The sequence below is a fragment of the Solanum verrucosum genome, unplaced genomic scaffold, assembly GCF_900185275.1.
Source record: "Solanum verrucosum unplaced genomic scaffold, falcon-dt-bn FXZP01000113.1, whole genome shotgun sequence".
In the NCBI taxonomy this organism is placed as follows: domain Eukaryota; kingdom Viridiplantae; phylum Streptophyta; class Magnoliopsida; order Solanales; family Solanaceae; genus Solanum; species Solanum verrucosum.
Window position 1 is genome coordinate 1,118,337 of NW_026020105.1, and position 27,950 is coordinate 1,146,286.

Here is a 27,950-nt window from a genome sequence, read left to right on the forward strand (position 1 = left end):
CCAACACCAAGTGAGAAACATTTGTGCGTCCATACACATGGTCATGCTGGAAAATCTCTTGTCGGTGAGCAATCCCAATCGTACATGTAAGTTCAATTTTCTATAATTATAATATTGACTTTATATATGACTTTCGTGTCTCCTTTTATTTTGTAAACTGAGTGCTCAATATTCTTTACTGTTTAAATTTCACTAATTTATTAAACTCTTCTACAGGAACGATCTCATGAAATATGACAGCCGCAAACACAGCGTCATTCTGATATTGATGATCAGTGTCAAGCATATTACCAAGCCGCTGGAGGGGAAAAGATGAGACGAGTATACAGTCTTGAATCTCAAGCAAAAAGCTACCACAGCCCGAATCTCCATACCTCTTCTGGATCTGATGCTACCTCGCCAGCAACACTTTTGAATGTTAAATCAACACTGATAGGAAATCTGCTTTTGAATGTTCCATCAACACCGATAGGGAATGTGGAGGAGTTAGTGATGCAATTGATTCCCATATTGATGGATCACATGCTTCCTATATTTGTTGAGGGGGTACGCAGAGCACTTTCTTCACCGCCAAATACTCATACCGACCACCCATCAGTTGTGGCACCTGCTGCTCCTCCTACTGCTAACATTGACAAGGTTCATGCATCGGTTTCTGATGACAATGGTAACTCTACAGCCTCGCATTAGTTAGCCTATTATGTTTCAACTGTATTGTTGGTGTTGTGGATGTTTTGTGTTTAGCTATACTGTTATTATGTGTGTTTTGCTAATTTGGGATCTGGTAGAATATTAGTAACTTATATAAATAGAAGCTATATAAGTTTATGTTTAATTAAGTGTAACTGATAATTTTCATGTAATATGCTTGAACTTGACGTATCTGAAAAAGATTAGCCTCCTTTGTATGTCAATCTCGCTCCTACTCGCCGTTTTGGTTATGATTAGACGTGATTGTTATGATCCAATTAATTAAACTAATCAAATTGAATTCAACAATTTGGAAATTTTCTCGGGTTTATATTAAAGCAAAACTGAACTACCCTCCTTGCAATTAAGGTAATGACTTCGGACATGACCATCTCCACACTGTGACTGGTGTGTACAAGGTCTGAGTTCACCATTGTATGATTAACCGACGTTTACTAGTGATTCCAACTAACGAATAATATCTTGCAATCCAAACTGAGGACGTACTTTTAGGATTACATTACCCTCGCGGGAACACGATCTTTACTTCAACTATTGTAGCATGTGTATCGATAGGATATAAAGGGCATAATGACTTGATGTCATCCTCATCTTCCTCCATCGAATTACTGGTGGTATGTTCAAGACTTCAAACTTAATGATGAAAATCATACACGAGAGTTTCGCTACTTAACCTAAGCGTGGCAACGGGACTGGAACCAGGACTATCGGACCGGAACCGTACCGGAACCGGTAATTCCGGAAAAAAATATGTATACCCGTCCCGGACCAGTAACGGACCGGGATCGGACCGAAAACCAGGTCCCAACGGCTATATTTTTTAAAAAAATTTATTAAAATTAAAAAATTAGGAACATTACTCAAATAATATTGAAATTTTTATAATTTTAAAGTTAAAAATTTATACTTTTAAAGTTTTAAATACAAACTTTCAAACTTTAAAAGTATAAGTTTAAATTTCACACTTTAAAAGTTTGAAAATTTAAATTCAAACTTTAAAACTATAAAAGTTTAAATTTCACACTTTAAAAGTTTGAAATTTTAAATTCAAACTTTAAAACTATAAAAGTTTAAATTTCACCCTTTAAAAGTTTGAAATTTTAAATTCAAACTTTAAAACTATAAAAGTTTAAATTTCACCCTTTAAAAGTTTGAAAATTTAAATTCAAACTTTAAAACTATAAAACTATAAAAGTTTACATTTCACACATTAAAAGTTGAAAATTTAAATTTAAGACAATAAAACAAAAATTAAGGCGAATAGTTTATACTTTTATTAATATTAATTAAATAATACAAGTTGAATTACAAAATATTAGTAGAGTATTAAAAAATCTAATCTACACAGCCATCTTCTAAGAAGGGTTCTGTTTGAATTAGACCTCGAATTATCATACTCATACTATAATAGACATTTAAATTTAATAGTTCATGCTACCAAGGGAATCTTTTTTAAATAATTTAACATTTCTCTAGTAACATGCTCTGGAATTGGTTGATTAGATAGTTCCTCTATTGCATCAATGTCGTCGTCACTAAATTCTTGCAGTATTTCATCGACGTCATTTTCAAATTTGGTCGGTAAAGGTGGACGACCATAACTCCTTCTCTCGTCATTAATCCAATCTCTAAATAGTATCGATATCTCCAAGCTATATGCTGCTAATGAATATCTATGCTCTTCAATTTGAAATCTTGATGCACTAAAAGCGTCTTCCGAAGCTATTGAAGATGCTTGAATAACTAACACATCTCGAGCAACATGTTGAAGTTTTGGAAATCCCTAGCCGCGATTGCTCCACCATTCTAGAAGATCAATAGTAGCAGGTTTTGTATTTTGATTAATATATGCATCAAAATCATTTCTATCATCATGAGAAAGTTCAAGATAACAATCTATCATATCATCAAGATCATCTTCATTATATCTACTCCTAGAACTCTGAGGCTCTTCATTACGTACTACATCCATTCTATTAGAATTATACAAGTCATACAATTTTCTAGCTTCAATTTTTATACTATCTTTAACATTTTGACAACTAGGTATTTCATAATCTTCACTATCAATACCCAAATTAAAATATATTTTATCAACCATTCATGATGCACCTTCATCTTTGTAATGTGGGTTTAACAAACAAGCGGTTAAATAAATTTGAGGAATAGGAATAAAATATTTTTAAAATTTTTCAATCATTTTCTTAACAGATTATTCAAATCTTGATTTATTTTTGAATTTATAAAATTTACTAGATATAGCACAAATATTAGGTAAAACAGAGCAAATAGTTGGATAATAAAGTGCAAATATTATTTTTTGTAGTTAAATAATTTTTTTTAAAGAATTCTATAAGTTCTTTTATGTCATTCCAATCATTATCATCAAATCTATATGTCATATTTGAATTATGAGTATTCCAAACCATTTGTAAAGGTTTCCTATATTTATAAGCGACTTTAAGCATTTCATATAAAGAATTTCATCTAGTACACACTGATTTTGGAATTTTTCTAGGTGGAAGATTAAATTTATGACCACGATTTTCAAAATCTCTACGTCTAGACTTAACTTGACATTTAAAAAATAAAATAACATGCAGTTTCAACTTTTATGCAACCATCATTATACATTGTTATACTATCTCTAACAATCAAATTATATATGTGTACAACACACCTAATATGAAAACCATCAATATATATAAATAGGGCAAAGAGACGATTTTAGTATTTCAACAACAGATCTATTATTAGAAGCATTATCTAAGGTGACACTACTTATTTTATCACAAATTCCATAGTTTTGTAAAACATCTATAATTGTTTGAGCTATATAACTATCGATTTTATGCATTTCACAACATTTATCACCTAAAATTCTTTTTTGCAAAGTCCAATTTTCATCAATCCAATGTGCAGAAATAGTGAAATAATCATTACCATTTACACTACGGCCCATATCAGAAGTAATAGCCATTTTACAATTATTATCATAAAATAAACAACGAAGATATTGAAAATGTTGAGCTTGATAATCAAAGATAGCCTTTTTAATTGTATTTCTAGTAAAACCTTTAAAATGTGGATTATACACAATTTGAATATAATGAATAAAACCGAGATTTTCAGCAAAACTAAATGGCAAACCCATAACAACAATCATTTTAGCTAATTCTTCAAAATCTTTTTCTCTACTATATGACCGTTGTATACTAGAACCAGAAACATTAGACGGATTTAATTGTGTTTGGACCATATTAGAGCCCCCTACTCCTACAGTTTCAGGAAGGGTGGTACCATTCTTTTTAGCTTCGGCTACAACTTTAGCATGCAAAAATCCATTTTTACAACATGACATTAAATGATATTTACTCAAATGTCCCGTCCCACCATGTTTTCCTACAGTTTTATGATTCATTCTATGTTTACATTTATTACAAATAGCTTGTGTTTTATCTTCATTCTGAGTCATAAATTGCCACACAACTGATTTTTTAGCGCGTTCTACCTTAGGCCTAGGATGCACAGGGGGAACGGGATCATGACAACGAAAGGGAGCGGGAGCCGGGGAAGAGGGACTGGAAGTGGGAGTAGTAGCCGTAACTAGCTCAGTTTCATCATCATCATATTCATCAACATTATTATCAAAACTATCAATATAATCATTAACATCATCATGTTCATCATCTTCAGGTAATTCCTCATCAAAATTACCAAACCTTCTTTGTAAATGTTCATGATAAGGATCTAATCCACTATTACTATCAATATTAAAAACAGTGCATATAATCATCCGTATTTATTCTTAATTGAGAAGTTTTTATAGTTTTAGATTTAGAAGTACTATCGATTTTTTTATTTTTCTTGGATTTTGAGCTCCATAAATTAGTGATCGAATTGTTTTTACCGAAATTCATATTCAAATATAAAAAGTGAGTAAATTACATATAATACGAAAATGTAATGCAAAGTTTTAAACAAATAAATAACTAAATAAGTAGAGACTAGAGACTAATTACTCACAAAATAAATAATTAAATGCAAACAAATAAATAACTAAATGAAAAGTGAGTTGGAACGAATGTACCAAACATCTACTTAAAAAATTAGACGTGTATGCCGGAAATTGAAAGTTGAATTTTGAAGCTCCAGTTTCCAAAGACCAAATTCGTAATTTTAATGTTAATGAGAGATTAGAGAGTGAGACTTTTGAGAATTGTTGAGAGAGTAGAAGATAATATTTTTGTGAGTGAAAAGAATGAAAGATTTGGGATATTTATAGTTTAAAAAAAAGGATGAAAATGTAGTTTTTAGAAGGTTGGGGTGTTAATAAAAGTTTGGGAAGGTAGGGGGTGCTTTGGGGAGTTGTGGGGTGAAAGAGCCGTTGTGGGGCCCAAAAGACGTTGGCCAACGGCTCCTACAACGGCTAATTGCAAAAAAAATTTTAAAAAGAAAAAGGACTGGACCGGGACTAATCGGTAAATCCCGGTTTCCGTCCCTTTACCCCTCCCGGACCCGCTACTAACCAGACCTAACCGGTACAAGCCGGAACCGAGACGGAACCGGTAACGGACCGGAACCGGAACCGGAACCGGCACCTCCCGGTTCCGTTGCCAGACTTGACTTAACCCAACACATTATGACATGAGTTGACAACAACCATGCACCACTTGTGTCCACACTCTCGAAAGCACCTCAAGGTCTGATAAGATTCTTTGTTTTGCATCGAATTAGAGCACATGCTCTATCACTTGTGGGTTCCACCGTCTTTGAATTTTATTCTTGCAAACATACTTTTCAAGTACCAACACTGAGTGGTCAATTAGAGGTCTTAACTGGTGATCCATGTTGTTGCCCTCTCAACAATAAAACTTATGCCACAACGTCCCAATAACTGATTTTGACCCCTACTAATATAAAGCCTTGTACCGGCTAAATTCTGAGGTCCCTGACTAATTCTACCTTGAGGCCAACCATTGACAATAATTACTTAAGTACTTGATGTAATGCACAACTTCTTATTAGTATTTATTTTTTATTTTAATGAAGAAACATGACTGAGTCTACTAGACGTGGAGAAAGCATGTTATTTGAAAAGATAGATTAGTGCTACACATTGAACTCTCTTATAAACATCACGCTGAGGGGAATCTAATCAACGACATTGTAGAGCTGACATTCCCATTTAATTTAAATCAACAAGGCAATGACATCTATTTCAACACTTCATTATAGAATAAGAAAAAGAACTTAGGAGTGGATCACCGCTAATGAATTACTACCATCTTTTGAGCTTTTAAAACTTCTTTCATTTCCCCATAAAAAAAAAATGCTAGTAGTAGAAAAGGAGAAATGGTCACTTAGGGATTCCAATAAAAAGTAAGTTAAGAATTGCTGATTCATCAGGAAAAAGTATGTTTCCTGAATACAAAATACTTTTAAAAACAGAAATGAAGATGCAAAGCAGAAGGTTCTAGATTGATCTTTGTGAAAAAAAGTTAGGCAAAATTGAACAGCTACAACAAGAAGGGTGCTAAACATTCCAAGGTTTTAAAATCAAAATAAAAATGTAAGAAACGCTAAACAACATTGCTGAGAAAATTTGTTTTCCTAAATTGATCTTTCAGTCAGTAATACATAAAACAAATCAAAACAGCGAGGACAAAATAGAGTGGCCTAGAGCGTGTTGTGAAACTCAGTAATCAGAGATCACAGCAATACAAGAAATCGAGCCACCTGACACTTCAAGAGATCACTAGTAGCTTCAAAACAGACATACAAGGACCTCTTACTTCTTCCGAGAAAGGAAAACAGAAACAGATGTGAGGGGACAGATTACAACGCGTGGAAACTGTGACAAGGAATAACCCCGGACCTACTATTGATCACAAAATTGAGCAAGCCCTTTGAGACTTCCCTTTCTTTTTCTTCGCCTTGGGTGGCTGGAGCACAACTTTAATGGCAGCATCAAATACTCCTTTTACATTCTGCAGCAACAACATTTCAAATCATATAACTTCAATTAAACGCATCCAAAAAGATGTTGAGCACAAGAAACAAGAAGCTCTAGACAAAATATACCTCCTGTGTTTTTGAACTACATTCAATGTAGGAAGGTGCACCAATTGTTTTCCTCAGCTCTTCACCCTTAATGTTGGAATAAGAAGTAAATTAACTACTAATGACAAGCAAGGTACACAGTGTACTCCACTAAAGCAACTCGAAGAGAGGATAGCCACAGTGACCCTTACCTGAGCAGTAGTAATTGGCACGGCACCTGGATGGTCTATGAAGAATTGCTTATCATCTCGAAGATCTAAGTTCAATGCAAGTGGAAAGTAGGACAATTATATATATGAATAATCCTCTCTGAATGAAAAAAAAGACGGGGAAAGTAAAACTGGAAAAAGATGAGACATAAAAGTTCAAGAACAAAACATTAGAACATTAGTACAACCAGTACAAAGAATATATATTTCATAAAAGAGGAAAATCACAATTTGAAGAATAAATAAAACAAACAGTTGTGTTACAACCTTCAACCTGAATAGGTTTAGGAACTCGAAGTAAAAGATAAGAGATGTACACTTCAAGGAAAGCCATTTGTATTTCGTTTTCTATTTTTTCTTTGGCAAAGAGAACTTAATTCCAACTATTTTTAACATGTCCTTGTATAGACGAAAGTTCATTCTTTTAACTTTTATCAAAGAGACACGGGACAAGAACATGTGCTGCACACACCCCACACCACCAATCATTTTCTACTTCCATGGCCCAAAAGGTCTACTATTTCTTCTGTTTGCTCTTCAGCAGTTTCTTAAAAATCTTGTATTTGTGACAGGGAACAAAGTACCTTCTACTCATAGAGCAGCAAAGACTTATTCTACCACCATGGATTTTGAGTATACATACATGATTATCAGTGCCAATTAGGAGATAGAAGCAGCACTATAACATAAGATGAAGATTGATCCACTATTATACTGAGATGATCAGATCCTTCTGAAAGATTTTTTTTAATCGCAGAGAAAATAGAAGTAAAATGGAAACATCCCAGAGACCACTTAATCATCACCTCATGAAGATATACAAAAAAATCCAAGATCATATTGTATAAATAGAACTTTACCAAGTTTTGTTCCAACAAGCACTATAGGGACACCAGGGGCGTAATGTTTCAACTCAGGAATCCACTGGAAAATATTCAATAGAGCAAAAATAAATTTCCATGAACCAATAACAAAGAAGAAAAATAAAACAAAGAGAAAAACGAAAATTTCCACTACCTTCTTGGAAACATTTTCATAACTGGCTTTACTGATGAGAGAGAACGCCAAAATGAAAACATCAGCTCCACGATAACTCAGAGGTCTTAACCTATTGTAATCTTCTTGTCCTGTAATATGTATATTTTATGATGACATTATATAAATATGAATATGAACATAATGACAGTAGCAAATATATCATAAGAATACATCTGCAAATACATAGAAGGCCAAATACACAAATAGCCCCTCAAATTTGGCACGAAATGTCATTTAGACACCTCATCTTTAGCCATAACCAATTGAACACTTTTAGTTAACAGAAATGTATCTTGTGGATACAAGATGTTGATATGGCACATCATGTGTATCGCCCTCAGCCTTGAGCATATAAACTGTTTGTAAATTTCTGAATACATCCTCCGTAAAAGTACTCAAAAGGGTGTCCGTAAAATGGTAAGAGGATCATTGATGGAAGAAGAAGAAGAAGAAAAATCTAATATTGGAGATGAAGAAGAGGAGCACAGAAAAAGCATGAATACGATAGACAAAATAGCAGAATAGTTGAAGAGTAATGTGTAAGAAAAGGAAAAGATTGAGGCAACAAAGGATATAAGAGAACTTGTGAGGAAGTCTCCTTCTTCCAGCAAGAATTTTCTAGATTAGTTAAAAATGGTGATTTCTTGTGCTATAGATGAATTAGATGGAAAAAGGTCGTAAATTTTTCCCAATAAATTAAATTTTGAATGTTAGCTATGAAAATAGATTATTATGATTGAAATCAGAAGAAAAGATGTTGGCATTTCTGTTGCCCCCAATTTTTAGTAGCTAAAGGTTGAAATGGCCTAATACATAGATAGACACCTTAACTTGGCCTCAACTTGGCCTCAACTGACAACTAAACACCCAACTTAGAAAATGCACATCTAGACACCTTAACTTGGTTCAAGTGTCCCCATAAACACCCCAACTTTGAGAATGCACCCCCCTTAAAAGTGTCTAGATGTCCATTTTCAAAGTTAAGGTTGTGTCAAGTTGAAGTATCTAGATGGTCACAATGAGAGTTGGGGTGTTCAACAGGTAGTAGAGGTCAAGTTAAGGTGTCTATCTATGTATTATGCCGGATGAAAATGTGTGACATTAATGTAAAGTCATACAACCAAGTTCAACAAACAACTGAATCAGTCGAAAGCTCTAAATTAAGCATTTGGCGTGGACGGAATTCTTCACACAAGGTTTCCTTTGCAATTGGTTATCTGGTTTGTTTTTGGAAAGACGAAGACCTTGAGGATAAGGAAATTATTCAATTTTTAAGTATTTTTTAGGATGACATGTATGTTTTTCAAAATGAGATATGTTCTTATTTGAATGGTCATTCATCATACTTTTAGAGCGTAAAAGTTACACATTTGATTTTGTTTAGTCTTGATGACTGAAGTGTCCAAGAGACACAATTTGGAAAAGTAAAAGTGTTCAATTGGTCATAGCTAAAGTTAAAGTGTCTAAGTGACATCTCATGCAAGTTTGAGAGGCTATCCATGTATTTGGCCTAAATAGAAATTAGAAGCTTTCTGACAAAGAAAAAAAGTGGTGTTTAATGTAGTTACCAGCAGTATCCCACAACCCTAGGTTGACAGTAGCCCCATTGACAACCACATTTGCACTGAAATTGTCAAACACAGTTGGCACATAATCCTGTCAAACATTGTAATAGATGAGACAAAGAAATTGATGTCAAATATCTTAGGATATACAAAAACAAAGAAAAGCTTTGATCATGTGAACCGAATCCCAGAGAAAAAAGATAACACTGCAAGTGATGTCTTTATGTGATAATAATATAAAGTAGCAACCAGCAAAAGCCATAACATCTAACATGAATTATTATCACCGCATTTATCTCGAAGAGCAATCAATTGGTTCATTTTCACCTTGAATGGGAAAGAGGACATACAATTGTAGGCATGTATAAAGAATTGGAAACAGAGCATATCGCAATTTGTAATACTAATTTGAAAAAAAAAAAAAAAAAAACAAACCGTGGGGAAGGTATTGCTGGTGTAGGAAATCAAGAGACAAGTCTTTCCAACGGCACCATCACCAACGGTGACACACTTAATAAACCTGGAGGCGCTCATTTTGGTAGGTATCCCTCTCTCAGATCTTCTCGAGAAGACCTGATTGTTGTATAAACAGAGAAATAAAATTTGATGGGTTGCTTTCAATCACACATTTGTACATACAATGCAGAATCACACAAACAAACAAGTAGAAGGAGAAGGAGAAGGAGGAACCCTAACCCTAAAATTCGAATAAATGTGATGGGTAAAGGAGGAGAAAAGGGAAGAAAGATGTAAGAGAAAGATGACTAGTGTTTGTAATGCATAACTATTATATTGTGGGTCTCATTTTTTAGCCGGAAAATTATGCCGTTGAACCGTTCTTCACTGACCAACAACAACGCTTTTCTCGCAAACTGTCTCCGCCTCACACAATCCTTCTTTTATGGAATCCGACAATCATATTTTTTTACTTGTGTTCAATTCATTAAGCATAAAATTTAATTTGTCATATAAAATAGTAAGGTAATTAGAGTTAGTTATAAATCATTTAATTAAAGCTCAGTATTACTAAATAAAGAAAGATACTCCATATTTATTTTTCTTACTGAAGGGGTCATATTTATCCCTTATTCTATTCTTTTTGTTACTTATATTATTCTTGTCATTCAATTTTAGCCACAGATTTTCCTATAACTTAAAGATTTCTGTCAGGAACTTCGTTCATCAGTTTTTTTTTTTTAAAAAAGTTATTCCCTTTATAGGAATCTACTAGTTTGTCAAACAAATACAGTAAAATCTTACTAAATTAATAGAATGTAAATTAACAATCTCTCTAAAATAATATTTTCTTTCAGTTTCGACTCAAGATAATAGAAAAAATCATTCATTTCGATAAGATAATATATTTCCAGAAGACCCCTTTATAAATATATGGTGCCATTAGTATTATAAATTAATAATTCTTTAAAAGTACAAATATATCTAACACAATTTAATGAAATATAATTCTACTGTATTTTGTTTTTTTGTTAAAATCTAAATGTAGTTGAAGCTCATATCTAACTTCTCTTATTGTATCCAAAAGTTTCGGTGTTGTCTTTTCGAGCCGCACCATAAAATTGTGAGTTCTAAATGTGATGAGTGTTCCTTATACGTAACTGGTTCCTAAGGTAAAAAATATATTACAATGAATTATACAAATACATTGTACGGTATGTATAATATATTTTTTTATGTAAATTCAATAATTTTGATACCTAATTTAGTAAGATACAAATTTTGATGTATCCATTGTACTTTATGAATAATAAATTTATTTTTTATGTGAACTCAAAAAATATGATATATAAATTAGTAAGATATCATGATTTTGATATAATCAAAATTGACCTTTATTGAATAATACCTCTATAAAATAATAATAATATTTCATGGTTCCACCTATATTAATTTAAGAGTTAATATCTTAAAAGGTCATTGAACTATGAGAAATTATCAAGCAAAGTCATTAAATTTTGTTTTGTTTCAATAAAATCACTTAACTTAAAGCTTTTATCTTTAAAAATCACTCAACATTAAAATAAATTTAGCATGGCAAAATAAATTATTTTATATATCATGTAAATATGGACGTCATGACAAATAAACAGAATTTTAAAAGATCTCCTTCTTAATTTATCATTGCTTCTTAATTTATCATTGAGATACATCTGACATGATAAATAATTATTTTTTTACCATATAAATTTGAATCCCACAAATTAAAATTTTGTATTTTTTAATCGGCTCGCCCAGTATAAATTCGACTTATACCCACATTGCTTTAATTTTCAATTTCTACACTTTGAGCCACTGTTCGTAGAAGATTATTTATTTATTTTTAAATTAAAGTGATCATTATATATTGGTTACTTTAGTTAGATACTCCAGTACATATATGTTGATTCAAATAAATGAGTAATAATGTATACGCCAAAATACAATGTGCAACCCTAATGCGATTTATAGAATTTCATTGCATATATTCGCTAGCTAGTTGTAGTGTGATATTGGATCTCTTATGAATTTGAATTTCATATCCAAATTTTGATAATAAAAAAAGAACGGGAGTATTGATAAGCGGGACAAATTTTTTTTATATATATTTATTTATTGGGTCCATGTAATTTATATGGCATAAAAAGTAATTTATTTTGCTATGCCAAATTTATTTTAATGATAAATGTAGTTGGGTGATTTTTGTAGATAAATATCTTAAGTTGAGTGATTTTATTGATATAAAACAAAGTTTCATGACTTTGCTAAATAATTTTTCATAGTTCAATAACCTTTTAAAATATTAACTCATTAATTTAATGAGGTTTTACTGTACACCAATATACCAATATCTAAATGATTGCAATTTGCATGTTTGTTTAGTATGGTTTGGTATGAGATCTATTTAGCTTGAGACCATGATAACTTGCTGACATAGCATGAAAAAAATGCATTTCGTCTCTTTCACAGTAATGGTATTTGGTTTAGGTGGCTGTGTTATCTGTCAAAAGGCAGTCTTAAGTTCTTTAAAATAATTTTATTTTTTTATAGTGACAACTTTTTTCTTGAAATTTATACTTATGTTTTTTGGGAGAATATTGGTAATGTTATACATATAAAGAGACCACCAGAAAGTTAATATTTTGTTCAAAGATAAAAACATTAGAGTGTCTAGATATTTAAATTTGCTTTTTTTATTTTAATTTCAAGTATTAAGTAAATTTAGTTTGCTATTTATTGTCCCTTAATTCAATTGAAATTACTCCAGCAAGTGTTACTATCCAATCGTGGCGGAGTCAGAATTTTCAGTAAGGAGGTTCAAAATATGTATAATAAGACACACGAAGTATTCGAAGGGAATTCAACATCTACTATATATACATAAAAAAAATATTTTAACCATGTATAAATAATATAATTTTCGGAAAAGAAATCTATGATCAAAATTGAAAAGAAATATATCAAGGAAGAAAAGGCTAAGAGTCTGTTTGAATTGGTCTTTAGTTTTTGACTTATAAGTTAAAAAATTTAATTGATGATTTTTGATTTATTTTTATCATTTTAGCTTAAATCAAATGCTTATAAACACTTTTATAATTTATGCAAACACTAAAAAAGTGCATATAAATTATTTTGACTTGAAAAACACTTTAAATAAGTCAATTTAAATTGGCTCTCAAAACAAGTGCTCAAAAACACTTTTTAATCTTATTCAAACACTTTAAAATTAAAGTGCTTAAAAACTATTTTAACTTAAAAAGAACCTTAAACAAGCCAATCCAAACCGATTCTAATTAAGAATCATACATTCTTGACATATTCAATTATAATAAGGTATGGCAAAAATAAAGAATGCGATTATCTTAGGGTAGCGTGAAAGAAACAACATAAAAAATCAATGAAGGATATTTCTTAATTATATTTGTTCGAAAGTTAATTTAACTTTGGTATCATAACACATATTGTGGATAGATTTTAATGCAACAAGTCATGTAGTATGTCTATGCAGTAGTTTGAAGAATATGTGAATATTATGATTTATGACAAAGGTACTGCTCGACTATAAGGGCAATAAAACATGTGCGGTTAAATTTAAAAAGAATTAGAATTCTTTGGGATGAAAATATAATAAATTTATTTTTTACTTTTTTAATGTGCGATTTGTTGTAATGATTGAGAAATGAAGTAATTTTTAATTATAATATATATATTTATTTTGTTACCTAATTTATGTTTTGAAAACTAACATGAACCCATTATTATATATATATATATATATATATATATATATATATATATATATATATATATTTATTTATTCTCACTTTCACAATTTTTATTATCTTATATTATTAAAATATTCAAAAAAAAATTCCAAATGGTCAAACTTAGGGATGTACATGACTGAGTTGGTTTGGATTTCTTCAAATATCAAATCAAGCGATTTGTGTTAGAATTTTAAATTCATAAACCAAATCAAATTAATAAAACTCGATTTTTTAACCTCGACTTTTTTCTGGATTTTTCCAATAAAATATTCATACAAACATATAATTAACTTGTGCTCCAAATATTTCTTTAGTCCAACAAAAATACAACTATCTAAGGTGTTTTTAAAAAAAATAAAAAAATAAAAATATGAGATAGGTGATGACACTAAAATATTCAACAAAAAATAATAATGAAATCGCATAAAATAAATATTACAAATTAATAAGTCATAATAAAAATGATCATAATTTAAAACTATGTACTACATCATGCTAAAATAAGTCTAATAAGTATTACATGATTAAACATTAAAGAAAAATTAAAATTAGGTTATATATTTTAAATGTCAAAACCAATGTAAAACTAAAGAACAAATATTCAATATTATTGTTATTTTTAGTGTTGAATCAATTTTGTTTTGTTAGCATTAGCATTGATTCGATTTTGAATTGAGCTTTATTAATAGAGTTATTAATATCTATGAACTATAATCTTTATTGGACCATTCAAAATTGTAAGTCTCAAAAAACTTGAAATAATATGTTAAAAAAATAAAAATTATGAAAAAGTATAAGAAATATTTAGAAATTATATCAATATATTTATGTATAAGATAAAATTTAAAAATTATATATATAATGTGGGGTTGGTTTGGTCTTAGGTTGACTTCTTTTAGATAAAATCAAACCAACCCAAGTATAGTCCGTTTTTTTCCAATACCAAATCAGGTCAAATCAAATGATCATTAGTTAGGTTTTTTTCGATTTGCGATTAGATTCGATTCTCGATTCGATTTTGTACACTAGTCAAACCTTCTGCATTCTGCAAAATCTATTGTTATCTATACAAAAACATCAAAAATTGCTTTTGGTGTCCTCTTTAAAATTATAAGTATTGCAATAAGTAATCAAATTATATTGAAGCGGTGCAATATAATTTCAATATTGTTATATCAACTTTTCAAAATTTTAAACCACGTTTATTATTTTTACTTTGTAAAAATTGTATACTTCTTACCTTCCACATATACGTAATTGTAACATTAGGTTGAATATATTATTATTGTTATTGTTATTTAATTTATACACGTGAAGTTAAAAAAAAATGTTAATAAAATTTGCTTTTCACCCCAATCTGTAATATTTAGCCAAGTTATATCTTATATGCATGACTAGCTAGCAGTTTTTTTTTAAGGAAACTACGTATGCCATCAATCATTCTATTTAAAGTTCGTCGGTTTTGGCGACACTAACACATACACCTTTAACTCGTACTATATTTGTCTACTTTTAATATTATCAATTTTTAATTGTCATAGTTTTCTTTTTTGAAGTTAAAATTTTAAAAATTTTGACTAATATTTTACGATATATTTTTTCATCATATTGATATTATAGTATTTTTCGTATAGTTTTTGAATATCTAAATTTTTTTGTTTAAAATATCGAATTAATATAATCTAATTTAACTTTAAAAGTTAGTCAAATTAACTTTCGAAAAACATAACATGACAAATAAACGTAAACGGAGGGAATAATATTTTTTGTAGTTCCAGAAAATTTCAAAGTTGGAAACTTCAATAGATTAACAATTTTGACTTTAATTAAACTAGCAAGCCACATGATATAATAGCTAACCCAACAATTTTGAATTTAATGACACAAAAGACACTACATATAACTAGATCAACTAATAATGCAATATCCATCAATATTAATTCCTTCCAACTGAAAAATAATGGAGATTCAATTCACTAACTTAGTTGCATTTTTGGTATTTCTCTCAACCATATTTCTTCTATTCAAAAAATGGAAAATTCAAAAGCTAAATTTGCCTCCTGGTCCATGGAAATTACCTTTTATTGGAAGCTTACATCATTTGGCAGTGGCAGGCCCACTCCCTCATCATGGTCTAAAAAATCTAGCAAAACGCTATGGGGCGCTCATGCATTTACAACTCAACTCGGAGAAATTCCTACCGTCATCATTTCTTCACCACGTATGGCTAAGGAAGTACTAAAAACTCACGACCTCATTTTTGCAACGAGGCCGAAACTTGTAGTGGCCGACATCATCCACTATGATAGTACGGATATAGCATTTTCTCCTTATGGTGAATATTGGAGACAAATTCGTAAAATTTGCATACTTGAACTCCTTAGTGCCAAGATGGTCAAATTCTTTAGCTCGATTCGTCAAGACGAGCTATCGAAGATGGTTTCGTCTATACGAACGATGCCTAATAATCTTCCGGTCAACCTTACAGATAAAATATTTTGGTTTACAAGTTCGGTAACTTGTAGATCAGCTTTAGGAAAAATATGTTGTGACCAAGATAAATTGATAATTTTTATGAGGGAAATAATATCATTGGCAGGTGGATTTAGTGTTGCTGATTTTTTCCCTACATGGAAAATGTTACATGACGTTGGTGGTTCAAAAACTAGACTGGTGAAGGCACATCGTAAAATCGATGAAATTTTGGAAAATGTAGTGAATGAGCACAAACAAAATCGAGCGGATGGTAAAAAGGGTAATGGTGAATTTGGAGGTGAAGATTTGATCGATGTTTTGTTAAGAGTTAGAGAAAGTGGAGAAGTTCAAATTCCCATCACGGATGATAATATTAAATCAATATTAGTCGTAAGTTTTCTATATCAAGCTTGATATGGTAACCTGAACGATATCATAGTTGTTTTATTCAAATTTTTTTCATCATGTAGGACATGTTCTCCGCGGGATCTGAGACATCATCGACTACTATAATTTGGGCATTAGCTGAAATGATGAAGAAACCGAATGTTTTAGCAAAGGCACAAGCTGAAGTGAGACAAGTCTTGAAGGAGGAGAAAGGTATTCAACAAATTGATCTTGATGAGTTAAAGTACTTGAAGTTAGTAATCAAAGAAACTTTAAGGATGCACCCTCCAATTCCTTTGTTAGTCCCTAGAGAATGTATGGAGGATACAAAGATTGATGGGTACAATATACCTTTCAAAACTCGAGTCATAGTTAATGCATGGGCAATTGGACGAGATCCTGAAAGTTGGGATGACCCTGGAAGCTTTTCACCAGAGAGATTTGAAAATAGTTCTGTTGACTTTCTTGGAAGTCATCATCAATTTATTCCGTTTGGTGCAGGAAGAAGGATTTGTCCAGGAATGCTATTTGGTTTAGCCAATGTTGGACAACCTTTAGCTCAATTGCTTTATCACTTCGATTGGAAACTCCCTAACGGACAAAGTCACGAAAATTTGGACTTGACAGAGTCACCTGGAATTTCTGCAACAAGAAAGGATGATCTTGTTTTGATTGCCACTCGTTATGATCCTTGAGTTTATTGAAACAGTAGTAATTGTTTGGGGACTGGGGTATTATATTATAAATAAAGGTTTTTGATTTTTACATATGTATTTAAATGTTTGTATAAGACAAACTTCTGAATGAAAAAAAATAATCTAATCGAGAACTCATTTCTGCTGCCTAGCTATAGCATCAACTAACCTTCTTGTATTTATCTATGGATTTGGCTAAAGGGAATTTTGTAGAATGATTTATGTTGTTGTTCTGTTTTTACAAGGGCAACTTATTTATACTCACTGTGAATCAGTTGATTGGAATTGCAAGATGTTATACTAATCCCACGATGCATGCAAACATGAGACACATTGACAGAGAATACCAGTAAGTGGAAGTAGCTAGTGAACACTACAATAGCTCAATTTACAGGTAAGTAATAGTCTACAACAACCAAACTCGAAAAAGCACATACTTGCCACTAAATACACAGGTTTCCTTGAAAATTGGAGCAAGTGAAGAAAGACAGCTAAGGAAACCATACAAGCAAGTATGAAGAACTTATATAACCTTGGTATAGTTTATGGAGCAATTACAGATCCCTTCTGCACATTGGGCAAGAGCCATGTCTCAACAGCCATGTGTCGATGCATGGCAAGTGAAACATGTGATGACATTGTGGCAAACATCTAACAGTTTCTCCCAGTTGAAAGTCCTGTATGCATACAATAGCGAAAAGGATTCAGGATCAACAAGTAATGCAGTATCCGGACGAATAGCAAACAAAAGTTGTTAATGTAATTCACCTGAAGGCAGACGGAACAAGAGACTCTCTCTCCAGAATCATCCAAGTTGTTACCTTTTGTGATTACAATTTTTGGGATCTTTTCAACAGAATCTCCATGCAAGCCTTTAGCCGCACCCGTATCAAAAATGTTAGGGACCTCGTCATATGCAAGTTCAACAGCTCCCATCTGATCAACAAGAAAGAGTCAAGACAATGAAGGGAAAGTACGTTGCTGGCAATATTTTAGATGGCCAACAGTCATGTAGCATATATGACATACCTGACTCTGGACTGCACTTAGCATTGCTGGGCCAATCCTCTCGCGAACCAATCGACCATTTAACAGGCTTGTGAGTACATCAATCTGTTTAGTTTAAAAGTTTCATCAATCAAGGATAAACCTTAGAGCCACAAAAATGATCTTAAGATTGTAATAATGCTCTCTCTCTTAGCTTCCTCATTTGATGGGGGGGGGGGGGGGAGAGGATTTCTACAAGACGAGTGTGTCATATAAATGTTGATGTTAAAATAGCACACATAAAGGAGTAGAAGAAAGGTCATTTGAAATATTTTGGGACCTAAAACTGTCTCTAGAGATCTACAATCTCTGAATCCATAAAGACTAAGGGAAGAACATAACAGAATGGAAGCAAAAAGTACTAGTTGGGATTTAGGTTTTAGTCGGGTTGGTACACTTGCATTAGATCCATATTTGCGAAGTGTCCTCTACATTATCTAGAGATTTGAATGTCAGTATATGGATAGATGTGAGATATAGAGAATTTTTGGTGTCAGCAAATGCCTAAATTTTCTTATAAGATAAAATTATTAAATAGGAATGAAAGCGGTCCAATTGAAGCTTAATGGATATAAATGATTCATATAGTTGACCTTATCTAATTTGGGACTATGGTGTCGTAAGTTGTTGGTTTGTAGCTAAGTTGTGCGGATTCTTCACTTTCGATGCTGCACCCGGGTCGGATTCTCCAAAAATACAATACTTTTGGAGAATCCGATACGCACCCGCTAACATTTTTGAAGAGTCCGAGCAACATAGGTTTGCGAGAGTCAGATGTAGATTGACGCCAATATTGGATCAGGACATGATTTACCCATCTATTATTATCCCATATACTCAAGTTATAATATTAGAGAACCAATTCTCAGCATTATCAGTGAGAAAGAATCTATATTGCTTACCAAGTAAACAAGACATGTTATTCCAGATTCATCCGACTGCCATAGTAACAGAGATGACTCAAAGACTTCAAGAGAGAAAACAGCACCAGAGATGGCACCAACTGCAGCACCTCTAACAAATCCACTCTCCGTCTCCTGGCCAATCAAAGCTCCAGTCAATGCTCCTAATAAGGTGCCCACTGCAAGAAGCCAATCGATCTCAGATTTGTTCCAGCTACCATAAGTAGAGAAAGATAAGAAACCCATATTTTTTAATCTAAACCAGCCACTAAACATTTGGAACTCAATAACATATCTATCAGTCAATCAATCAATTCACCTAAATCCTAAACAGAGTTGGGGTGGTTATATGAATGCCTATAACCATTCTGGTCTAACAACGGTATCAAACCCCTTGCTCATTTACTTCTAAACCAGGGTGCGAACGTAGCACGCCTAGGAGAGTATATCTCAACCAATTCATTAAAGAGAGCTTAATATCTTTTCCATATTTTGGAAATCAAAAGGTACAATTGTCACGTCACGCTATGCATAGAAACGCCAAAAAAGATTGTTTTTTCTGCTACTCATAAGAAGAAGCACCCTAAATTATCATAGCCTAGTTTCAACAAGGCAACACCCCCCCCCCCCACCTCCCCCCCCCGATCAAACATATGCAAACCCCCAATACAGAGCATAGATACATACATCAAGAATTATACACATGCTAAAAAGCTAAATCAAATTGTGGTGGAAAGTACAGAATTTAACAAATTGGAAGAAGGGAAACCTATACCCAATACTCACCTAATGCAAAGAAGAAGGTGAAGATTGCAGATAAGACGCTGCCAATGATTGCAGAAACCGCAACGGTAAAGAAATCTTTAGCCCTATCAACCAAATCCCTTATAGAAAACGAACAAATAGAAGAGGAAAGAGGGAAAACACGAGATGGGTATGAGTAGAATTCCATTTCCATGGATTCTTTTGAACGATCAACAGCAAAAGACTTGGTCTTTTCTGATTTACATGAATCAACTGCTTGTGTATGCAGGTGAAAATAAGGAATCATACAAAAGAAAAGCTCGTTCTATTTCTTCCAAAACAAGGAAAAGAAAAAGTCTTGATCGAATGAATCTGCCTTTATTTTTCAAGAAAAAAAATGGAGTTTTGATGTTTGCTCGAGAGTTGGAATGATCTACAAATTACCAAAGCGCTTTAGATGATCACTCGTTTTTCTCAATAGGCATAGGGGACAAAATCGATTTGAGGGTAGACATAACTTGTATTTCCAATAAATTGTGATTTCGATATTCGCTAACGAAGCAAAAATGATAGGTTGTAATTTTCACCTTTCTTTGGATGGTTTGTTACTTGTTTCTATGCTGCTATTATTTACATTATTTTTTTAATTGTTACTTAAATTCTTATTTTTTAAGTATTATAAAATTTTCATTTAGTATAAAAACCAACTTGATGTGAACGTCTTCTTATTTTAATATTTTCTTTCTCATTTTGTTTTCTACCTTTTTATAGCAATTCTATTTGTACCCTTTTTTTCTTTTGCAAGTTTATCTTTTAAATTATTAATGTGTGACATTATATAATTATATTCATTAAAATAATATAAAGATATAATATAATACATTATGAAATAAATATAACACAATATAATATAATATATTATGAAATAATACGTAACAACTATCCAAACAGAATGAAACGAATCACTAGTGAAGCAAAAAGGCATAGAAATTCTACATAAGGGTATTTATTTTTTTTTCAAAAAGAAAAACACTCTAGGTATATAGAAAAAAATGAAGTTAAAAAGAAAACAGAAAATCATTTAAAAAAATGAAATAATATTACTTTGATACAGAGTAAAATAAAAACATAATATTACTTATATAAAATTTAATATAATAAAATTTACCTCCTGGCCGACTATCAAGTCGCTATTGAGTTGGTGAAGGGCAGATAATAGATGGGGAATTTATAGTTGGGAAGAGATATTTTGTGAAGAAGGTAGATAGGTCATAAGTAAATTAGGTAGTATTATTTTATTTAATTATAAGGATTCAGTGGGATCCAAAGTCCATCCAATATTCTGCCCATCAAAACAAGGCATTGTTTCTTTCTTATGTATCAACACAAAGCACCACGTGCCCTTTTTCATTGGCTACTCTCGTCATCTACTTTTTAGTGTTATAGTTTATTTTTTAGAGTCAACATTTAACTAATATTTTATGATATTTTTTTAATCATATTGATATGCAAAGAATTAGAATTTGTAACGTTTTTCGTATAGTTTTTGAATATCTAAATTTTTTATTTAAAATATCAAATTAATGTAATCTAATTTAACTTTAAAAATTAGTCGAATTGACTTTCAAAAAGCATAACATGACAATAAAAAATGGACAAAAGGAGTATATAATATAATATAATATACTCCATATGTCCCTAATTACTTGTCCACATTTCCTTTTTTAATTGCTCTAATTATTTGTCCATTTTGACAAATCAAAGAAAGACAATTTTTCTATTTATTATACCCTCAATTAATTACTTTGAAAAAGGTAAAACTTCCTGAAAATCTTAAAATTCATCCATTTCATAATTAATAGGAGTAAAATGATAAACTCACTATGTCAATTATTATTTTCTTAATAAGTATATCAATTCAAAAGTGAACAAGTAATTAAAGAGAGAGTAATAATTACTACAAGAGAAAGGAGAAAATCCTCGTACTTGCAATATTCTCCATGTCCCCTTCAACTTTTCTTAGTTCCTTCACATCTCACTTTAATCTTTCTACTATATACAACTTGTATACATCAATCAGAGTTGTTATGGAGTAGTAAACACTTTTTTATTATTAATTAAGAGTTTTGAGTTTGAGGATATGGAGACATTTATAATTAGGAAGTGTGCTTTCCATCTAATGTGATATTTTTTGAAATATATTAAAATTTAATTGAATTTCAATGTCGATATTAGACATTTAATAGGATTTAAAAAAAAAAAACTTTTATACAATTTATACTAGACTTCTAACATTGAAAGAAGAGGAATACTTTATTAGTTGAAGTTTAAGTACATTTTAATATTAAAATTATAATATTAAAATGTTATTTCTTGTCATGTTTGTAGCTATAAAACCGGAGCAATTTAATCAAATTAATGGCCCTAAAATCAAATGTTAATGAGAGGTTTTCAATATATTTTTTTAAAATAATATATAATTTTATTTAAAATTTATTTTTAGCTTCTCTAGATACAAATTATTGATTAATTTTTTATAATTATTTTTCAATCATTTATAAAGCCAATGCATTACTCTTGAGATAGTTGGCAATTTTATTTTATTTTTGAGAATCTCGATTAGCCTTTTCACTATTTCATCTTCGTGTTGGATTTCATTAGCATCTAACTCAACTAGATTGAGTCTTTTAAAGAATTTTGATCCATAGAAATGACACAAATTGGGTCTGGAGAGGGTAGATTGTATGCAAATCTTATTACTCTAGATTCGGAAGATCACTCTGTTTTGATTCTGCTCAACCTGAATCCCTTAGACTCCAGCGTTTGTCTCCTCACTTCTAGGCTCCAGCCTAGCATTAACTCCACTGTGTGTCTCATTAATCAGTACTATATCATCTACAAATAACAATGATATTAGTTTTTTCTCCATTAATTTAGGGCTTGATTTTAAGTTCTTGCAATTTTGTTGGTATCCTTAGATTTTGAGTTCAATGTTGATGTGTTACTATATTTAGGCTAGTTTACATTCATTAATTTAGTGTTTTATCACATTATTGATGCGTATGAACTTGTATTAGTGATAAATCAGAAATTTTGTTTGCCAAAAAATGTGTAGTGATAACTTTTGACTTTTAATTTTTTTTTTCAAATAATGATATTTTATGATTATTGTCAATATGAATGTGTTAGTTAATTTAGTATCTGTAAATTTTAGGTTTTTGACATTGTTAACTTGTGGCTTTGTTAATTATTAATTTGTAGATGCATGTTCAACACTTTGTTTATTTGAAATTTATAGATTTTGAATAATTTAGGTTTTGACATTGAATATTCGACAGTTATAATAATTAAAAGAAGGACAAATTACTTTAACTACACTCCTTTACTTACCTTAATATCCATTTATCCCTACTTATTTCAAAAAAAATTAAAATCCCTTATTTACCTATGTATCCCGCATGTATCCCGTGCACAACGCTATGTATCTCGCTATGTGGAATGTATCAAACCTAATGTATTCCGTGCACAATGCTATGTATCCCGCAAACATCATTTTTAAGGGATTTTTGGTAAATAAAAAACTAGAAGCGATAAGATGTTATTTAGTACTTATAATATGTGGTTCTTATAATTTATACAAGCGATTTTTTAGTTTTATTCATCTTAAAAATACATCTACAAAGTCATTAAATGAAGAGATCTACTATTTATATTTAGACCATTCATTGAGTAGATCAAATACAAGGATAAGATTATTGGAGCAAGTAATATGTAAAGAGAAATTAATAATCTTAAAACTTTTGATTCTGAAAGATAATCCTGGCATATTGTATACATTGCTTGTTAATTGCAATCGACTTCTATAACACTATTGCAAAGAAATATCATGATGTGAATAATATTAATTATTTTTTTGGTAAAATGCATAAGTACCCCCTCACCCTATGCCCGAAATCCCAGAGACACACCTAACCTTTACTAAGGTCCTATTACCCCCTCGAACTTAATTTATCTATAATATTCTACCCCTTTTCGGCCTACGTGGCACTATCCTTGAAAAAAATGTCAACATGCGCTGGGCCCACCTGATAGTGCCATGTAGGCCAAAAAATGGTAGAATATTACATATAAAATAAGTTCGGGGGGGTAATAGGACATTAATAAAGGTTAGGTGTGTCTCTGGGATTTCGGGTATAGGTTGGGGGGGTACTTATGCATTTTCCCTATTTTTTTTGACATTTTTGTCATTGTTTTAAGGGGAAAGGGCTTGGCATGCCTCTCAACTTTGTCATTTAGAGTCGATATATTCTTTGTTATGAAAGTGGTCCATATACACCATACACTCTTCCTTTAACGGAGGTGAAAAAAATATATTTTAAAATTAATATTTATTAAAAGAATAATCCATGTAGGGATATATTTGATTCTTCTCACACATATTTTTTTACTTTTTCATTCAACGGCTAATATTAATTTATTATTTTGAGGGCTAGACTTATTTTTTTTACTTATTTTCTTGTAAAATTTATTATTGATGCCCCCAAATGTTTTATACAAATACAAAAACTAAATTATAATATAGTCGCAAAAAAATAGTTTTAATTTTTTAATTTTTCATTCACACTTCTTTCTTTTTATTTCTCTTATATTTACACTAAGGAATGAAAGAAAAAATAATAAAAAAAAGAATAAGAAACTCAAATAATAATAATAATCAAAGAAGTCAAAAAATAATTTGTCTGAAAAAGATTAAATGCATGTTTTTTTTTAAAAAAATGATTTTTTTTAAAAATTAATTTAAAATTAACTTTATCATTTTTCGTAACTATAGGTGTATTTGAAACTCAAATAATAATAATAATCAAAGATGTCAACAAAAAATTAAGTGTGAAAAAAGATTAAATACGTGGGTTGTTAAAAAATGAAAAATTAATTTTATCTTTTTTGTAATGGTAGGGGTATATATGAGTCTCTTTTGTAATGGTAAGGGGTTGTGAGCCAATTTTGTAACGGTAGGATATATGTGTGTCACTTTTATAACGATGATATATCAGCTTTAAATAGCAAAATTGAGGGGAGTATTAGACCCTTTTCCCATGTTTTAAATATTATTTGGAGGCTCTTTTAAGCATGGGTAAATACTGTAAGATGGTCAAGCTGAAAAATGAGATAAGTGTCAAAAACACATCTAAACTATCATTTTTTTGAGTTTCATACCTAAAATATTGAAAGTATGAGTTTCATACCTAAACTATTAGTTCATACGGAAAATGAATTAAATAATAAATTTGAACTTAAAAAGGCCTAATAATACTTGTTAGGAATCTTATCTTAGGATGATATACAACTTTATTCTTTATTCTCGTCAATTATTCATATATTGAGAATTCTTGCAAATTAGGGCGTCAATTATGAGGTCATCCATGCCATATATTGAATTTAATATTGAAAATTGTGACAATTACATATGATTTGAATATGATTTTGCAAAGAAAATATCAGGATATTATTATTGTTATGAAGCTTGTTGATTTCATAAGAAGACAATTGTAATAGATGAGGAAACCTAAATGTGTCCATTCTTAGGTAGAAGACATCTTATTTTGTGAAAAGAATGATATTATGAGGAGTGTTACACGTCTATGAGTGATTGAGGGTGATATTAAGTTCACAGAGAATAATAAATGTGTAATAGGTCGTCATGATAGTTTAGGGGTGTGTTTGGTATTTCCGGAAAATGTTTTTCAATTTTCTCATGTTTGGTTGGGCTAAATGTTTTGGAAAATGTTTTCCAAATCAACTCATTTTCCTCAAATTTAAGGAAAATGACTTCCCTTCTAAACTTAAGGAAAACATTTTCCAAAACTCTCTTCCAACTTCAAGAAGATTGAGTTTGTTTTTAAAAAATATTTACAAATTCAAAATTTCATTTTTCACCCTACCCTCGACCCCCCACCCACCCACCCCTAACCCCCCCCCCCCCCCCCCCCAAAAAAAAAATTTAAGTTTGTTTTTAAAAAATATTCTCAACTTCAAAATTTCATTTTTTCATCCTACCCTTGACCCCCCCACCCACCAGCCCCCCCTCCCCCCGCAAAAAAATTAAGTTTTTTTTAAAAAATATTTTTAATTTCAAAATTTCATTTTTTCGCCCCTAGAACCCCCACCCACCCCCCTCCCCAAAAAAAAATAAAAAATTTCAAGTTTGTTTTTAAAAAATATTTTCAATTTCAAAATTTCAATTTTTCATCCCTACCCTCGACCCCCACCCACCCACCCCTCCTACCACCCCCCACCCCCAAAAAATAATTTTAAGTTTGTTTTTCAAAAATATTTTCAACTTCAAAATTTCAATTTTTCACCCCTACCCTCGACCCCCCTCCCCCCCCTTCACCCACCCCCTACCCCCCAAAAAAATTTAAGTTTGTTTTTAAAAACTATTTTCAATTTAAAAAATTATTTTCTACTCTAGTAAAAATAAAAGATATTTCTCAAAAATGTTTTTCATTCATAAATCAAACACTAAAAATCTTTTTCGGAAAATATTTTCTACTCACCAACCAAACATGAGAAAATAAGTCAAAAATCAACTTGTTTTCCGGGAAAACATTTTCCTTCATACCAAACACATCCTAAGTGTGTCTTCAATTTTTTGGGACAAATTTAGAAGTTCCCTTCATTATTACAAAGATATTCTTGATCATAGTTGCTTGGAGGATGATAAAATGCATATATAAATAAAATATTAAAAAATATGTTGAAGCATATAAAATTAAAAGGACATATATACTTGAAAATGAAATATTTTTTACCTTCATTTCATATACTTCTTTTTTATTACATGTTAATTACTCATGAACCAATATAATGAAGCAGAAAAATGATAACCTCGAATGTAAATCTATATGAATTTAAATATGAATTTATATATACCTAAAATAGAGAAATGCCATAAGATATCATATACTTACAAATTATAGTCTGAACGTCATGAACATGAAAATTATGAGAGTTATGATATTCTTAAAAGTAAAATTAAAGAGGTGTAACTCATGGAAAATCAAGGTAAAAAAAAAAGAGAATACAGAAATAATTTGATTAAGATTAGAAATTAAAGAGATATGAGTTATGGAAAGTTACTCCTTGTAAATATTATTACAATAAGACATAAAATTAGTTAACGGTTATATACTTCTATATTACGTGTGAATTCTAAAAACATATAAAAATAGTTTCCAATCCTAAAAAAAGTCGGAATGTTTACACGCTTTCTCTCTATACATAGCAAAGGGATTCGATAAATATGCAAAGGGCAAGTTGCAGTATTAATTTTGTTTTCGGTAAAATATGGAGATGAATTTTGACGATGAACAACTTATGATCTCACTTCTCAAATTTGTTAGTGGTAGTAGCTCTGTTCAATTTCAAGTTGTCGACTTGTATGGCAACAACAAACCTTCTCAGTTATTCGATACCACCACTACTACTGCTACTGAATATCATGTTTTTACTCAGTTAAAGAAAAAAAAAGGGAATGGTAAGAACTTCAACAGGGGAATTGTTGTGGAAAGGAGTTGACAATAGTAGACCAGTTTACGACAGGAAGAAATCAGTGATTGGGTTCAAGAAAACTTTCCGTTTTGAGGAAAAAAATCATGTCTGGATTATGAAAGAATATCGTCTTTGTGATAAAATACTCAAGGCCTTAAGACTACGTGGTCATGCTCGACATGAAGAGGAATTTGTTGTATGTCGCATTACGAGGAGCGTCAATTCTTCTCAGGTTATCATCCTTTCAGATCACAATGTAGAGAATTTTCTTGATTCTCTACTAATTTCTTCATCGCAATGT

The 27,950-nt window shown here is 31.0% G+C and overlaps 3 protein-coding genes and 1 pseudogene across 3 annotated transcripts; 2 read left to right on the top strand and 2 right to left on the bottom strand.

The window, feature by feature from the left end:
- The first annotated feature begins 37 nt into the window (after positions 1-37).
- On the top strand, positions 38-690 carry LOC125825164 (uncharacterized). Its single transcript, XM_049504499.1, has 2 exons — positions 38-64; positions 241-690. The coding sequence occupies exons 1-2, from the start codon at positions 38-40 to the stop codon at positions 688-690; spliced, it is 477 nt and encodes a 158-aa protein (XP_049360456.1).
- Positions 691-6,307: 5,617 nt separating this feature from the next.
- LOC125825270 (rac-like GTP-binding protein ARAC1) lies at positions 6,308-10,448 on the bottom strand. Its single transcript, XM_049504621.1, has 7 exons — positions 10,022-10,448; positions 9,590-9,677; positions 8,001-8,110; positions 7,844-7,907; positions 6,966-7,030; positions 6,796-6,861; positions 6,308-6,701 (listed from the first exon to the last, which is right to left on the bottom strand). The coding sequence occupies exons 1-7, from the start codon at positions 10,118-10,120 to the stop codon at positions 6,600-6,602; spliced, it is 594 nt and encodes a 197-aa protein (XP_049360578.1). The 5' UTR covers positions 10,121-10,448; the 3' UTR covers positions 6,308-6,599.
- A 5,360-nt stretch (positions 10,449-15,808) lies between these two features.
- Positions 15,809-17,410, top strand: LOC125825144 (premnaspirodiene oxygenase-like; annotated as a pseudogene).
- Positions 17,411-17,769: 359 nt separating this feature from the next.
- LOC125825142 (NEP1-interacting protein-like 1) lies at positions 17,770-20,371 on the bottom strand. The gene is made up of 5 exons (XM_049504482.1): positions 20,141-20,371; positions 19,355-19,533; positions 18,435-18,518; positions 18,174-18,341; positions 17,770-18,082 (listed from the first exon to the last, which is right to left on the bottom strand). The coding sequence occupies exons 1-5, from the start codon at positions 20,310-20,312 to the stop codon at positions 17,960-17,962; spliced, it is 726 nt and encodes a 241-aa protein (XP_049360439.1). The 5' UTR covers positions 20,313-20,371; the 3' UTR covers positions 17,770-17,959.
- Between the last annotated feature and the right edge of the window lie 7,579 nt (positions 20,372-27,950).